Genomic DNA, 17,386 nt, shown 5'->3' with positions numbered 1-17,386 from the left:
AAGAGGCAGATTTATGGTAATAGTGCAGTGCTTAAAAAACACTTCTAATCATCATATGATATAAAGCACAACGTGACAGCACAGTGTACCAAAGTTTACTTTGACTGGAAATATGCACATGAACATAGCCAGCACTCTCAGAGCACTATTGGACCCATCCTTTACTACAGCAGTATTTCAGCCATTTGAAATAAACACAGTGTGGTTCAGAAACCTGCTGAAATACCTGCCATAACTCATCATCAACGTTCAGCTAACTTCCAAAGAAGCTCAGTTCCCTTCTAGATCTATGGCTCAGGCCATTTTCTTCCTTGAAGACAACTTTGATGTCTATATAAATGTACTGCTGCTCTTCAAATCCATTTGCAATGTAAAATTACAAATGGATTACTTCAGAGGAAGAAAAGGTTCATTAGAAGTCTGTGCAGGTCTACATGTCATTCTTCTGGGTTTTGCCAAAGCGAGACTAGGTCAGCAATGTGAATTTGCAGGGCAGATTTTGCTTTTCAGCCATACACACACACTGCCAAATATTTTGCAAAGCAGGCATAAAAAACCCACAATCTCTCATGGTGTTTATATTCCCCATGTGGAATCAGTGGGGCAAATTCCACCCTGAAATCTGAAGTAAATCCTTCCCTATAGGAAGAAACATTCATTCTCGTTTCACAGGGCAGAATTTACACATTCCACAAGGAGACTTTTTGCTGAGATACCCCTTCACAATAGAATATGTGTGTTCCCCCAGTTTCTAGTGAAATTGTCATGCAAGGAGTAAGTCTCCTCCTCCTTACTGCTGATTACACTTTACTGAGAAAAAATATTAAACTAAAATAGAACCACCCCAAAGGCATGCAAGTTATAATCCATCCTTAACTGATAGGTTGTTATCCCCTATCACCTTGTATTCACTTCTCACACACACCATCCCAGCAGACAGACACCAGGGAGTTTAGAAGTTAAATCACATACCTGGAGGGGGGGCTTCATTTAGTAGGATGTGTCAGGGGAAAAACACAGGAAAGGAAGATAAAAGAATTAGAAATAAGTTATTCAGGAAGGGATCACCTCAAACTTTGGTAAGACTGGGTTGAAGAAGTATACTTTGCAGACCAAGTTATAGGGATAAACTGTTAATAAGAGTGGAAAATGAGTGTAATTACAGTGGGGTATGAAGTAGATAGGGAGGAGATGCCATAGAAACAATAGGTAAAGGGAATTTGAATGTTGATGATTTGCAACAGTTTAAATCATGCAAATTTATAAACCATGGGCAAGTGTAGTAACACTGGTGATCCTTAAATCTGAAAGAAAACACACCCAATTTGAGAGGTTTACAAGCATTTAGTGTTATCTAGGTTTCAGCTGCCCTTTTAGCTGTCAGAGCTGCATGAGGATGTGAGAATTACTGAAGGAGGTACTGCTTTGGATGTATCCCTATGCATGCATTTGAAGCTTCACCATGTAAGAATCTCTGCTGGCAGATTGGAGACTTAGCTCTGCAGAACTGGCAATATTTGTGCACAGAGCTTGTCTCTGCTGCAAAGGACTAGAAACTGCTTGAGTTTGTGTGCCAGGATCCTGCTGCAATCCACTCCCTGCTATAAGCAGCTTGGGCTTCTGCAGCCCAGGTACCTGCTTTCTGCCAGGGCTGTGGGGTAGTCACATCCCTAAAAGTTTTCAGGGGCACTAAAAAAGTTTGTTCTTTTTAGATGGTGATCCTTCAGTTATAAACAATATTTATACTTTTCTATAGGGAAAATCATTTTTAGGGAATTTCAAGAATGGATTGATTCTTCATGATTCTGGTATTCTTCAACATCTTCAAATTCCTATGTACAGGAACACTTCAGATTAATACATAGGAATTTAGATGTCACAAACATGAGCTTGGTTAGGTGGAAAGAGTCAACAAGGGAAAATGAAAGAATTAGAGCAGGAATCCCACAACAGCAACAACTGTGAACTTGTGCAGGCCAAAGCTGTGACTTAGAAGATGTGGCAGGCCAAGACAGCATTAATAACAGAAACTAAATAATCATGCAGTTACATGAAAAGCTGGGACAGCCTCCTTCTGACGTAAAAGTTTTTTGTCAAGCTCGTCATATTTACATTTTCTTTTGGTTTTACGATGCTTTATGTTACTGAGGGAAAATAAAGCATGGGGAGGCTTTATTGTTTATCATATTATGTTAATAGCTTGTGTTTTGCACAAATTTCAAGCTCCTACATCTGTCAGTGCTAGAGAACCAGCTCTCAAGTTGTGAGTAGTTCAATAAATACCATGGAAAAGAGGTACAGAGGCAGGCAAAGCAACTGTGATGGAAGCAATGACCTTTAGCTTGTGCAAATCAAAGTCAGAAAAACCTTAGGTGCAGATTAAGAGACAAAAATGAATATGGTTAAAAAGAGAAGAGAAGGATGTGAAACAAGAAGCGATGAGAACAGGAGAGATATGAGAAGCAGTGAAGAGATGAATGCTGAAGTATTAAGTCATGTAAAAATCAATCAGCTTTCACCTCACTCCAGCCCTGGCAAAAGCATTGATCTGCTCTGGACTAAGAGGCTGGTCTCCCTCTGTGGACAGCAGCTGGGGTGGGAGGCTGCTGAGATGTGACTACTTTAATAAAGCTACTCCAAATGGCACAGAGTAATTTGCACAGACAGTTTAGAGGACACTGCAAGTTCCGTTTCTGTTTTTCCAGGTAATAAACACGATAACATTCCCATATGCGCTGTGAGGATGGCTCCGAGTCCAGTAAGTCTGTTATTACAGCTCATACATTGAGATGTTTGTCTACCAGAAATGTTACTACATTTTTCATGCAGCAGTTAGCTTCATCCTCATTATTACGCATCACAGAGTGATGAGGAAATTATGACTGGTCAAAGGTGTGAGGAAGCTGCAAGTTACAGTTTATTGTTAATATTTGATTTTTATGTTTACTTCCACCATCTTTGAATTCCTGAGTATAATACTAGAGTTACTGTTAAAATTTTCCAACATAAATCATAGTTTCAATTAAATTTCAATATTTCAGAACTCACATAGATTTAGTTGAGATTGTGGTTAAAAAAATGTAGACGTTTCACAACCATAAAGGTTGCAGAGATATAAACATCTCTGGAACAAAACTTTTTCATTTTTTGTCTTGTGGTAACTTCTCATTCCAGATTTGTTCTTGCATTACACTATATATACCCCACATTATCCATAAAGGCAATGCTTCAGAAGCATCTAAAATAAAATTTTCATTTCAAAATTTGGAAATCTTCCATTGAGGAGAGAGGAAAAAAAAGTTGGAACAAAATGTTTTAGCTAAATAAAAACCATAATTTTCAGTAGCTGTCGAACAATGTGTTCCTCTTTTTTTTTTCTGGTTGGTTGAAAAGTTTCCATTTTGTCCCAATTCAGCACATGACCCAGTTGTGAAATTGCCAAATGGAATTGTATTTCCAGCACACAATAACCCTTCAGATTGACGCAGAGGAATTCAGAAGTCACATACCTGGTTCATGGACTTCTTTAAAAGGGAAGTAGCAGGGAAGGAGATGCAAAGAAAGATAAGAGAATTAGAGCAAGAAACAGAGGATAATTAAAAACCCTTACACTTTCCTTAGCCAAGGTGGTGGAGGGGGTGTTAAAGGCATAAAAACCATTAATAAGATTAAGTAATAAATAGAGGGCACATATGAATGTCAATTAGAATCGTGGAGAGGAAGGGTTGTTTGTACATAAAAGCTGCAGATTACTAATATATATATTCATAATGTTATAAATCAAGTGCCACTGGTAGCCTTTGGTTGACAAAAACATTACCTGTATTTAAAGCAAGTCCATTACCCATAGGTTTGAATGTGCAAAAAGGGTATAGACAACCTGCTCTTATTCATGTGCATAGAAATCCCAGGCACTGTGGAAATCAGTGGGCTCTGAGGAGCTGGCAGTGATTTCCCTGGCGCCCAGGATTTCACCACTGGTGTGTAGGGCTGCACACCGATGTGGGAGGATGAGTACGAGTATGTTATTGCTCTCCAACCTGCAGGACAAAGCATCCCATGGAAGCCTGGGTGGGCAAGCAGAGAGGGGCAGGCAGAAGGGCAGTTGAAAGGTAAATGGGTTGGGGCTGCCAGGCTGATGCTTTAATAAGCATGACCTTCTATTTTGCCAATCACACAGATTGCCTTACCAGATCTGGACTTTAATTCCGGTTACAAAATTGAGTAAAACTGCAACCCTGCCACCCCTGCTTTTGCATAATGGACATTAACCCAGAAAAATCCCAATAGTTACGGGAAAAGCACACACTGCATCTTTTCTCAAATATGCTCCAACCAAAATGATGCCACTTGGTCCAATCCTTACCCCAACGGTAAAAGTAGGTATGACACCGTGTCACTTGTTGACACGCTCATGACTTCAGGTGCAAGTCTCCCCACATCTCCATACTCTGCTGCAAAAGGGAGTTCTGCTTCTGTGCAGTGGCAGGGGCATGAGGGAAGAGGTGCACCCAACTGAGGGACACAGCGTTGCCTCAGGACATGGCTGTCCCACCTCTAACCCCGGGACACGGCCAGAGGAAACCGTTTGGGGAACACTATCCTGTACCAGCTGGTGTCCATACGAATAGCCTGGCTAGAGACATCAGGTGCTGGGGAATACATGAGCAGTGCCCATCCTGTGCCTCAGGCTTTGTTTTCAAACAGCAGTTAGTACTGATTACTCATCACACTGCTTATCCTACAAGAGCAAAGCAACCGTGCAGAGGATATTTTTTGCATCGGCTCATCTTCAACCACCTCCAGAATTCCTGCACGAGTTACTGCTCCAGACAAAAACAGAGGAATTCACAAGTCATGGCACATACCTTCCTCATGAGCTTTAGCGTGTGGGAAGAGTCACAGAGCAAAATGCAAAGGAAGATGAGAGCATTAGAAACATCAGAACAACTTTTCACTTGGGCAAAATGGAGGGGGAAGGGAGCACTGAGAATATGTTGCAAGGAAATAAAATGAGTATGGATATGAAAAGCAGTACTGGAAGTGAGGGTGCAAATGGTCTGAGATATTAAAAACATAAAGCTGATTTAAGCGGCCGTATCAGATGATTTGTCTTATACAGCCATTCCTGCAGTCCTGCACAAAGCCAGGAGCAGCACGCTGTTTCATAGCCCTGATGCTTGCCCATGTGGATTTGCAACCTGAGGCCAGCACGTTTTGGGTGGCTGCAAGTATTGCCATGAAACAGTGGCCTAGAAACTCCATTATATGAACAAGAAAACCATCTTTAATCATTTGCAAAGCTAAAGCATCAAATTTATCACCATTTGCTCTATACCCACAGGGTTTAAGCTGGAAAAAAGATGTGTGGAAAGGCTTTTGTAAGAACGTCAGCCAATCATGAGCATTTCTGCGTATAGTCTGGAGGCCAAATCCACCCCAAATGGTCCAAAATAAGCCTCCCAAGAAGACCCAACCAATCTCAGAGTAAAAGTTTTTCAACGTTCATCCTTTTAAGAGGTTTACATTTCCCAGCAGTTTTCAAGGGTTTTTTCGTGCAACAATTACCACGTACATCAATGGTGCAGTCAATGTCAAGACAGAACACAAAGGCAGACAGTACAAAAACCAAAATGGTGGCAAGTTTTAGTCTGCATTAATATGCCTATTTGTAACTCCTGTTTCCTTTTGCCATCTTATGGTTTACTGGCTAAGCCAGAGCTTACTCTGAAAGACAGGAATCCAGGAGTCACATCACATACCTTCCTCATGAGCTTCTTCTTTAGGTGTGAAGAGCCACGGGACAGGATGCAAAGGAACATTAGGAGAAACACATTGTTACATGAGATAAAATAGGCTGAAAACCCTTCGTAGGCTGAAAAATCTGCTCAGAGGGAAAAGTTTTATCCCAGTAAAGGATGTGCTAATGGCCTGGAGATAAAAAGGATTTTGAGGCACATGTGGCTGGGAAACAACTTCACCACATGAAGGGAAGGGGCAAAAACATATCAAGAGGGAAAATCTCACAGTAAGCTCAAATATCATGTGCTGAAACTTCTCTCTATTTCCAGTTTTAGAGGAACAGCTCCTGCCCTTGCCCAGATGGGCTTTATGGTGAGCCCTGCACAGGGCAGGGGTGGCAGAGGGGCCGGTTTACCACTGAGCCGTGTCTGCCGGATCTTGCACTGAGATTATTCCCGTGTGTTAGCCAGCGGCAGAGCCAGTCACAGAGGGGAGGTGGAAAGCAAAGACAACAGAAGGAAAAAGGCAAACTGGTACTGCTCCTCTTACACCACCCTTGAGTCCCCACTACCACCACCAAGGAGACAGCAGGGAGCAGTTTGGAAGGTGATGGCACGTACCTGCCGGAGGAGCTTCATCAGGTGACATGTGGCAGGAAGCAAAAGCAATGAGATGGAAAATGAGAACAGTTAGACTAAAGAGTGTGTGAATGCAACAGAGGGTTTACGAAAAAAAAGCACAGGACACATGAAATAAAGAAACAGAGGAGGAGATGAAATGGAGACGGGTGACCAGAGCACGCACAGATACAAGAAATGTAAAACCGTCTGGACCTGGATGCTGTAAAAACTCTGCAAACTCAGAGTGGGTCTATCGTGGCACTATAAACAGCTTTAGCCCTGTTTAAAACATGCCCATAGCACAAAGCTTTGCAAATATGGAACCAACACACCCTTTGGCTCCTTGCACCTGGAGCACTGCATCCCAAACCTCTCGAGTACAAAGGGTGAGTTTCTGTTCCAGCCCCCCTTCTGCCCTGTCTGTTCCGCCTTGCCAGTGCTGTGTGCAGTGTGGGGAGCCAGCTGGGGTTACTTACCAGCATCTACATGGTTATAATTCTGCAGTATTATGCATATTATATATCATATGATATATTATAGCTTATAAACTTGTAATATATATGATATATTACATATAATATGACATATTATAGCATATGTACTATATAACATAGGGCTAAGCATGTATTTTACCACAGATGGATTTTGACTTCAAAATCCATCTGATCATGATCTGCCAAGCTATGTAGGAGAAACCAGTTGGCACCTGATAGAAAGCTTCCTAGCCAGACCTCAGTTATTCCATGGCACACAAGTACCCAGGGCTAAAAATCAGCCTCAGAGCATGTTGTGTCTTGGATAAAGGGATGGTATCCACATTTCCCCTGCTGCTCCCTCCCCGAAACTGGAGCAGAGGTGTCTGCACAGATACACGAGGATATGGGGTACCCTCAGTGAAACTTGTGCAAGGGACAAGGAAAGCCCTGTGCCTGCAGATGGTTTGTCCCAGCATCTCTCTTGTCTCTTGCTTTCTTCTACCACCTTGCAAAATCGAGGTGCACATCAGCACCAAGCCCTCCTGCAGGAACCAGCATGGCCGAGATGCTGCTTCACCTACCTTCTTCCTGAGCCTCTTCTGTGGGTGGGAAACGTCACACAGCAAAAGAAATGGGAGGAGAAAATTAAAACAGGAAATACATTATTGGGACATTCCTGAGGTTTGCCAAGCTTCCAGGCCGTTATGGGTAAGAATACACAATGATGGAATTACAGGGTGAGAGAGAATTAAAAATAACATTTTTATGGGCACATTATGGGGTTATAAATGTTACTGAAACATTTCATATAATGAAACATTTCATATAATGAAATATGGGAATATGACCACAAGTGAAAACCACATAAAAAGGCATCCAATATCTTATTCTTTACTAGAGCTGGCTAAAATACCCTAAACCCAACTTTTAGTGAATTTATTTTAGTGAAAAATAAAATTGCTGCATTTCTTTTGCTTTACATTTTTTTCTCAAATGGTGAAAAAGTTTCACTAACATTTATCAATTTTTGAAATTTCAAACAAATTCATTCCTGAATTTTATCAGATGAATATAAATTTTGCAGGGGGTCTCCCTCCCTTGATAATATTCATTTTGACACCATTGTACTAAAAATAAGTCAAGCAGTTCAGTAAAAAAGGTAGAACAAAACATATATATATATATATGTTTGTTTTCATATACATATACTCATATACACACACATATATAAAAAATTATGTATGTATGTATATTATATTTTTTCTAATATATAGATGCATTTTCTTTCATATATATAAATGTTTTGGTTTGGCTTTTTTAAACAAATAAAACAGGCCAAATTTCCTACCAGCTCAATAAACAACATCAATGTCCACTATTGCATTGATGTCTGTGGCTCAAGACAGAGTCCTGGCCACTGGATGTGAACCATTTGCTCTGGATGTCTTCACACATATTCTCCCTCCACACTGAGAGGGAAGGAAAGCAGGAGCCATGTCACATACCTTCTTCCTGAGCTTCAGGTGGCAAGTGTCATGGAACAAGAAGCAACAGCAAGCAGGAAAATGAAAACAGAAAACTGTTAGAAACTGATGCTGGGGGGTGAGCTAAGGCCTGGAGAAAAATGGTGGTTAGAAAGTGATGGAGAAAAGTTATATGGAAAAGAAATGGATGACATCAGAAAGAAACACAAAGGTCAAGCAAAAGTATAGAGCAAGGAGGAGAGACCTCAGAGGAGTAAGTCATGCAGATTAAAAAAAAAATTGAAAGTCACCTGCCTATTAATTTCATATCAGTCATTAAATACTTGAAAACAAAAAGTAGGCAGTTAGGGAAGAAAGGAGAAAGGCAAGAAATGCTTCTCCTTTAAGGAAGGCTTGTCTGCAGGAGCAACACCCTTTGCTTGCTCTTTTGACATTTGACAAGACATGAAGGATGGAGCATGAAGAACACTTTCCCCTTCCTGGCTCTACCACTCCACGCATGACCAGAGAGACAGATGATGACTGAAGGCAGCTCTACAACCTATTTGGTGTCTCTTTTTTCTTTTTTTTGAGCTCTTGGTCCCTTCAGAAGCAATGCCAGGGAAATAGTGACTTAAGGATAATGTACCTTATAGCAGAAACTACTATTCTCAACATGGCCACAGTTGCACCTCTGTTCCCACCACCACTGATGAGAATTTGGCTGTTGCACCAACTTGGAGGAATCCAGGGCCAAAAAAAAAAAAAAAAAGAAAAAAAAGCTGCTGTGTTTAAATCCCCAAAATGGATATCCCAAAAGGGACAACTCTCTGTCTCCGAGCTGGTTTCATAGCCTCCACATACAAATATTCTACCTCCAGTAAAGGGTTTTTCTTTCAACCCCTTAAAAGATGCCTTAGACACTAAAGGCAGATCCTGGGAGAAATTCCAAGAGTTTGGCCCTTAGCTCTGTTCCAGACACCTTGGGAAAATGAAGGATGACAACTGGCAGCTACACTTGCCTGAACTGAAACCAGTGTGTCAAAAATGTCCAGTAAAGACAGTGGTACATCTCCAAAAGCATCTTCTCCCTGCTGCCTACAAAAGGTGAAACAATTTGGGTGAGAAGGGTTTTTCATGCTCCATCTTTCCAGATCAGCACTCTGTCTCTCACAGCTTGTCAAATCCCATTTTGCCAGCTAAAGGCATGGTAAGAAACTTCATCTTTGCCAGTTGGTTCTCTGCCTTGCCTTTTCTATCCTCAGCAGTGCCCTGTCAGCTGCTCCTCAGGAGCTGGACAATGTGCTCTTCTTTTCAATTTCAAAATTTAAGCTCAGTCTGTGGACACTGCCAAAATGAGAATGGCAGGATTTCACCGATGCTATGTTATGTGCACTCTACACCAGTCCCTGCCCTAAAATGTTCCAAGTTTGTGGGCAGGTTAGCCCCCAGCTTACATCATAACCATCCCCTCATACAAATACGCCATTTCACTGTAACATGAAGGCTCTGCACATCACAGCCCCAAAACACTTGACTGTTTTTTTGTTTTCCAACTGGTTTACTGATAAAGTCTTTCAGATCGCCTTTAGCAGCAAGCACCAAAGAGAAGGGTGAAGTGCAGACAAAAGAAAAGCAGGACCAAGAACCAAAGAAAGATAAATTACGTTCCACTTTTTTTGTTACCTTCTTCTTCGTACTCCTCTGCATTGAAATGGGAGAGGAGGGAAAAAAAGCAGACAAATCAGCCATCAGCTTTGATACAACAGTAGAATGTTACCCACAGCAGAGCCCTCTGTGCTCAGAGGGATTCTGGGCAAGATGGTTTCTGAGAGGCCACTTGCAAATCAGCAAGTCAAATAACAGATTAAATGACTTTGAAAATAAAAAAGAGGAGTTATAAAAAGGGGAAGAAGATGATAAAGTATTGAATTTTTCCTTGGGCAACGGAAACGCAAGGTTACACGTGCATTAGAAGGAAAAAGGTAGCAGAGAGTGCCTCTGAATATAAGAAAAGTTTCTATGCATATTGCTTATAAACATTGTGAGGATTTATGTTTTAAAACCAGAATATATGACACATACAAAAGCTTCAAAATAAATTGCCAGCAGATGGCAGTGCCCCTACAAAAACTAGCAGCATCCCCTCCCACCAAGGCATCAATTTGGGGCTAAAACCCCACAGGCTACCCGCAGCACGAACACGGCCAGGGTGCTACAGGTAGTGTAAAAACACCAGAAGCTGGTGACAGTCAGACAGACAGAAGCACAAAAAAGAAGCTTCAGATTTGTCTAACCATACCAGCTGACACAGCCAGCAAGTGTTGCAGGCTTGCACAGAAGCAATTACAAACGGATTTAAGACTTACCCTCTCCTTGTTCCCTGTGAGAGAGGAAAAAAGGATATTGAAACCAGATAAGTATTTATCCCGCTCTGTACTGATGTCAAGCTTTAAACCATACACTGAAGCAACCCAATGCAATGTTGTTTAAAGTCTGTTGTTTTTTCTTTCCCCCATTTTCTCTGCTCTTCCAGGAGATACTTGGTTTTAAGAGTAGTAAAGTAACTGGGTTTGGGTTTATTTTAAATAGTGCTCCTGATTCTGAAGGCGTGTATGGATCCATATCCAGGAATAATCCTCCACGCCAGAGCTCTGACATGATACCCGCACACGAGCACTGCACAGGGGCTGATAAAAGTGGCCCTCAGTCCCAGCGTGCCAGGCAACCCAGCCTGCAGCCAATGGCCCACAGCAACCCAGATGTGCTACAGCCTCCCCGAACCCTAGGGCTGTCTAACAAAATCTGGCATAAAACAGGTGCTGCTCAATGTTTATCCCGTGCCTGTAGCAACACAGGTCTCGTGGTCTGCTCCCATTCCTTGCCCGCACTTGCCAGCTTCTCCTGCTCTACCATCCCTTTGCATGAAACCCAAGTCCCACAGCAACCCTGGGGCCACATCCTAGAAGAAAGACATGTTAGTTAGGGATTGCCTGAAAAAGGTGCCAAATTACATCCTCAGAAAAAATATTTAAGAGCTGGACAGAATGATACAAGTTGAGTTGAACTTGAGAGAGCTAAGTGATCACTGTAGGTCTGTCCATGATTCCTCTGATCCCATGACTGCCCTAAATCTGCCTTCTGTACCTTCTGATGCAAAAGTGTCAAATGATCCCATTGGGTTTGGCCATATTACTCTAGATTTGTTAAACCAGGGAAGAAAGCATCTTTTCCACTGCGCTGTGGATTTTATTTCCCCTCCTCCAGGTGCAGTGCCACAACCATGGAGGGCAGGCTGAGCTGGGTGGAGGTGTTTAGGAGATGTCCTGTGTTGGACACAAGGGGTCTTTGACCCTCTAAGTCAAGATGTCCCTTTTTCACTAGCTCAGGGGGCTTCAGGCTGAGCAGAGAGCAGCAAACTGCAGGGGTGCCCTCGCTCTGCTGTGTGGAGCTAAGCTGGGCAGATAAACACACAGACAACTTTCTCTCTACTTACACTTCCTCGGTATCAGACATGTTGGCAATTAGTTGCTAGACAAAAGAGAAGGAGAAGAAAAGGAAAACAAAACAAAAAACAAACAAAACAAACAAACAAAAATAGGAAAAAAAAAAAAAAGAAGAAAAAAGGTATTATTAGTGAGTGCACCTCATAAAAAATACCAAGGCAGAAGCAGATGGATTGACATTTGAGGACAAAAAAAGCAAGGCACCTGCTTTCCCACACAGCAACCAGTTCCCCACCAACACTGACGTTTTGGGAGAAGCACAAACCTTTGCCAGCCATGTCAGAGGACACGGGGAGAGGAGGAGAAAAAGATGATCTGGAAAGACATATCCCATCAACTCAGCTGCTTCCCATAGGCAGACCCAGGAGCTGCCTAGTCCTGGCTTTAAATTACAAAATCCCCAGAGCTCAGGGAGACGGGCAAGGCCAGGGTGTCCTCCCACACCCATCTGACATTTCCATCGCTCCAGCGAGATTAGAGGAATTTCTCCTTCTTTCATGCTACCACAGGTGGGAAGATGCCAGCTCCAAAGCTGCATTCAGAGTTACAAAAATAACTGGAACTACCAGTATACCTAGAGATAATTTTTCAGCACCCAAAAGTGTGTCTGGTTTATACAACTGATGAGTGAGCGAACAATAATTGTTTTATTAGTTTAAGATGAAAACCAGCCACATGCCTAGTTAGGCAGTTCACACTGATATAACCATTTCTATGTAATGCAACACACTCTGGCTTTCCTAAAAGCATCAGCTGCCCTGAGGCCGGGGGAGAAGATGAGGAAAGGCCCCTGAAAATTTCTCCAAATCCACAGCAGATCCTAAATTAGAAAGCCAGACTTCTCCTTGCTGGCCCAAACCCCAACTTTCATGACTTCATTATTCAGCTGATATATGAGAGATGTCTTGAAGGAGCAGGTGGGCTGACTTAAGTTCAAAAGGAACAACTGCAGCTCAGCAGCTTTCTATTTCAGAGGAAGGCAGTAATCCCACAGGCTCCAACCCTGCCCTATAAGGGATTCTCTCCATTCCCCAGCAATGACCTTGGGCACCATACATTAACATCAACAGGATTTAAAACCCCCATGTTGCAAGGAGAGATAAACAGCCAATGTTTTTTTCTTCTAGTTCCTCATTTATTCTCTTTCTGAAATTCAGCATTGCCCTGGAAGTAGTGCCAGCAGTGGCTGTGTTATGACCTGACCTGAGGTGCTGGATGGGAGGGGTAATCTACTGGCAGGACACGTGAGATTTGGGTTCAGTGGTCTCTTGGTCCTAGGCTGCTTTTAACTTTGTAGCTGTGGCTGCCCACTCCTTGAGTACAACAGCCATCCCAAGGAGTACTTTGGGGACTCTAGTCCTACCAGGCAGGGGGAGTGGGGGGAATTTTGTATTTGGGAGGAATTTCAGCTTTCAAATGAGTTTTCTGCTCACCAATTCATACTGCTCTTCTGTTAACTACTTGAATGCTACAACACTGCTGGTCTCTCTCCCCTGGTCTTTTCAGTCTAGATTTCATAAAAGAAATGATGAAGACTTCCATTTGCTATCTGCTCAGTGGCAAGCATGTTAGCAGTCTCATTTCAGCCTTCAGAAATAATTCAAGCTATTAGTAATAATGCTTGACAGTATGTTGGTTTATGCAACAGGACAGCAGAGCTCCTCCAGGCAAAAGCCTGTGGAGGGAACCTGCCTAACACCGAGCTGTTGACTTCTTCCAAAATACATGTTCTGTAAAGACTCAGGGCAATGGCCAATCCTCCCATGGATTAAGCCTTTATAAATACAGCTTTCCTTCTTCCCAAGGTGGAGGATTTAAAAAAATACGAGGACTTTTTAAAGGCTGTGGGCTAAACTCCTCTCTCATTCCAGTAAGAAGAAGAGTAATACCACTAAGAGAATCCTCTGTGTGCAGACAGAGAAGGAGCGTCTGTTCAGTGCAGGGCAGGCACGTAGCGCAGTGCACGCTGTTCTTTCCAAGGCAATTGAAGTCAACGGGAGTCTTTGCAATCAGGCTTTCCATTAGCAGTTATTGGAATGAGCTCATCTAGTCTCCAATTTAGCTCTAAGGACATCTTGCTGAGGGTTGTCACATTGGCTGTTCCCCTACCCCCTTCCATATTTGTTAATCCAAGCGCTGCAAATGCGAATGGGATTTTGCATGGCATCTGTCCGTGTGCTATAAAAGCGGAGCGAGAATGCCAGCATCCCTGACACTGTAAGACCCCAGCCCTGAGGGGATTTCTTGGCCCCAGATAAAATGAACTAATAACAAGTGTATTGGCAGACTCTGTACAAAGATGAGCCAGACGCAGGAACCCCACAGGAGAGGGCAGGGGGGACAAAAAAATCCAGGAGAAGATCACAGATTTCAGCCTTGCAAGGGCCAAACAATCAACCAGGTTTGGTCCCTCTGTCAAGAAAAGCTGGTATTTAAGGCAGCAGCTGACTGCCACTGCCCCTGACTGGAAAGGTAAAAAGGTTTAGCTTCAAGAAGAACAAGGTGTCTGCCCACTTCATGGCATTCAAAAGCCATCTGGTCCCTTAAAGCCAAGGGCAAAATGCAGACTGTCATAGCTACAGCCACCCAGGACAAGAAAGGTTCTTTGATGCCCAGCACTATCCACATAGCTAACTCTGTCATCAAAGCAGCCAGCAAAATTGGACTATATTTACATCCAAAAGGCAATAAAGAAAGCAATCTGTTAAGAGCGGCAGTTTTTGCAGTTAGGATTAAGTTTGCCCCAAGGCAATGGAAAGTCTCCAGCTGGCTCGGGATTACCCTTTGGTGGAAATTACTGTACACACAGCAAATGCAGCCCAGGATTAAGGCTGTTAGCACCTTCAGGCAATAATTGGGCTTTGTTTGCATAGTGGCAGAAAAATGGATTCTGGTCTTGACTGAGGTTTAAGGATGTAATAAAATCAATTAGTTAATACTGCCCACCCTTTGGAAGGAAATCAAAACACATGGCAAAGTTTCACCAGACAGAAAACTTCCTGCCTGCTCTCACCCTGTAAAGGTGAAAGAAAAGGTTATTTTCTGCTTTTCGTTCAAGCCAAGCAGGTCACTGGAAGGACAAATACACCAATCCTCAGCCCCAGGTGGGCAGGAATACCACATCCCTTTTGGCCCCAAATGCTCCTGGCCTCAGCTGAAAGAGCAGAGCCAGCACATCCCAAGAAGCCTCTTAGCAGCTGAGAATGCACCCGGGAGGGGGAATGGGCTGCCTTGCACCTCCAGGCCACCCCTGGAAATAACCCACCCATCAATCATCCCCTCCCAAGCCAGGCCATACAAGGTAGGCAAGGTAGCAAGAGCCGTACGGAAAGGGGGCAGGACAAAAGGGGCCATGCATGGGCTGTGGGACCTGGCAGGGACAGCTCTCAGGTAAGGACTGGGGCTGTGATCCACCAAGCACCACATGGCCACTATTTCCCAGCAGTAGCTGCTGCAAACCCACTGCATGGATTTTTCAATATACGTACACATCATATTAAACGATACGTGTATTATCTATATCTATTAATATATTATATTAGTAAATATATGAACATATGCATATGTTTCTCTCCAACACTGAAACAGAGTAGCAGGACTCAAGCACTGCTGCAGGGTCCACTAACACAGAGCAAAATCCCAAATCCCTGTCCCAAAACGTATGCTTTATCCTTGTCTTCAGGGTGGTATCAGCTGTCTGATCCCTGCAAGGGGTTTTCTAGGGATATCAAGGCTGAGACAGAGGACAAAAAGCCAATGGCTACACTTAGCTTATATCCCCTGCCTTTCCTTGGTCTAAGAATCACCAAGGTAGGAACAGACCAACAAGATGATCCAGTCCAACTGTCCATGCGGCACTACCACTGTAACCCCTGAACCACTCAACCCTATCACCCAGGTGCCTCTCGAACATCTCTTGGGGACCCTACCACCTCCCTGGGTCTTGCCCCAGCAATTGCCTACAGCCTCACTGGAGCTCCCCCACAGCAGCAGCACAGCCCTCACCCAAATTGCTGGCACCAGAGTCACCTGTACTGGTGTCCCTCCTGCCCTTGTAGGATACCCACCACCTGAGAGCAAGAAGCTGATCCAAGAAACATAAATACAGTCATGGAATACTTCCCACTCCCACAGAAAATGAGAAAATTGTGAGAGAAATTCCCTGTGTGAGTGGAGGGGCAGGAGGAGAGGGGTAAATTCAGAGTGGTGATGGGATGCTCCCCATATTCATGACTTCAGACTCCTTCACTTCGCTGGCCTGACCATGAAAAACTCACAATTTTCTTCTTCCTGTGGGAGGGGGCAGTTTTCCAGGACCACATTTTATTTTCTCAGATCTCCCTCTAGACCTACAGCCTCCTCACCCACCAGAAGCTGCCTGATGGTCCTGCCCTTCATACCTCCTGCCTCAGCCATCCCTTTCTCTGGGTGACAGGGGAGGGAAGGTCAGCACTTTTCTCCTGCTGCTGAGTGCCTCTAGAGATCACACTTAATTTCCAGCCCCACATGTTGGTTTGGAAGGATTTATTGTCCCACTACTAATCCTTGAGAGTTCACAGCACCCAAACCTCTGTGGGTGACGTGAGACTTGTGAGATGCCCAACTAAAGCCAGGAAGAAGTGCCTTTTCCTTAGAATCCTGCGTCAGATCCCAGATCCTGTGGACCCCAACCCTCCCCTGGTGCTTCTCCATTCAAACCAAGGCTCATTCCTTCCACAGTGTTGCCCCCCAGCAGCACCCCTTGCCAGAGATCCCACTTACCCGGGAGGAGTGGAGAGAAGCACCAGGGTCCCTGTCAGAGGGGACGGGCAGGCTGGGATCTGCAGGCGTCCCAAGGTGATGCAGCTCTCAACTTATAGTGACATTTGATCGTCTGGAAGAGCCGATTGGCCCCAGACTCCCTGAGCTGGGCAGGGAAGGGAAGGGAGCTGGGATGAGGTGGGGAGGGGATGAGATGGAGGGGGAAGGAAAGGAAGGGGAAAAAAAAGGTCATACCATGTATAGGAGCAGCTGTAGGAATTGCACAGATGATGCTAAGATGGGAGGGACATGTTTGGAGAAAAAAAACCTCCAGGGCTTATGTTTCTATATTTACAACCAGGCAGGCAGGCAGGCAGGGCTCAAAGAGGGGTAACTGAGGCAAAGGCACTTCAGAAACAAATTAGGGGGGCCCATAGCTCCATGGTGCATGATCACTGCTAAAAACCTGGTTGTGGCACCCTGGATCTCACAGTCTCAACACACAGCAGCAACTTCCACTCTCCCCTCTGGGCAGGGGCTCTTCCCAGCCGCCCCTCCACATGCAAAGGGTTTTGGCTGTGCTGCAGGGCAAGAGCTTGGGGAAGGCCTGTGGACCTCCCATGTCGAAAGCTCTTTGAAACCAGCAGTCACAGGCACATGAGAAAGCAGAGGCACTTAGCACACGTGTTGCCTCAAGTGTGTCTGTGCTCGAGGGCTGTGTGGCACACACCCACCTCTCAGAGACTGCCAGGGCTCTGCCACGCACCAGGGCTTGAGGGGACCTGGAACAAAAAGAAAGAGAGGAGGAACACAGCAAAAGAGTTTATAAGCCTTTCTTA

The 17,386-nt window shown here is 44.0% G+C and overlaps 1 protein-coding gene across 50 annotated transcripts in view; it reads right to left on the bottom strand.

The window, feature by feature from the left end:
• Positions 1–16,709, bottom strand: part of TNNT3 (troponin T3, fast skeletal type) — a 30,978-nt gene extending 14,269 nt beyond the window's left edge. For 4 of the 50 annotated variants that reach the window (XM_048306382.1, XM_048306384.1, XM_048306375.1 and 1 more), the window contains exons 1-7: positions 16,569–16,693; positions 11,798–11,832; positions 10,671–10,684; positions 9,988–10,005; positions 7,420–7,437; positions 3,510–3,524; positions 973–984 (exon numbers count right to left, since the gene is read on the bottom strand). In XM_048306382.1, coding sequence (XP_048162339.1) covers positions 973–984; positions 3,510–3,524; positions 7,420–7,437; positions 9,988–10,005; positions 10,671–10,684; positions 11,798–11,817 — 97 coding nt within the window. In that variant the 5' untranslated portion in view covers positions 11,818–11,832; positions 16,569–16,693. Of the gene's footprint in view, positions 1–972; positions 985–3,509; positions 3,525–5,762; positions 5,781–7,419; positions 7,438–8,343; positions 8,356–9,987; positions 10,006–10,670; positions 10,685–11,797; positions 11,833–16,568 lie in introns of all 50 variants that reach the window. The other 46 variants (XM_048306374.1, XM_048306380.1, XM_048306389.1 and 43 more) reach the window with 32 other exon arrangements.
• Between the last annotated feature and the right edge of the window lie 677 nt (positions 16,710–17,386).

The sequence above is a fragment of the Corvus hawaiiensis genome, chromosome 6, assembly GCF_020740725.1.
Source record: "Corvus hawaiiensis isolate bCorHaw1 chromosome 6, bCorHaw1.pri.cur, whole genome shotgun sequence".
In the NCBI taxonomy this organism is placed as follows: Eukaryota; Metazoa; Chordata; class Aves; order Passeriformes; family Corvidae; genus Corvus; species Corvus hawaiiensis.
The sequence above is the reverse complement of the archived record's forward strand: the minus strand, read 5'-3'. Positions and strand labels throughout refer to the sequence as shown.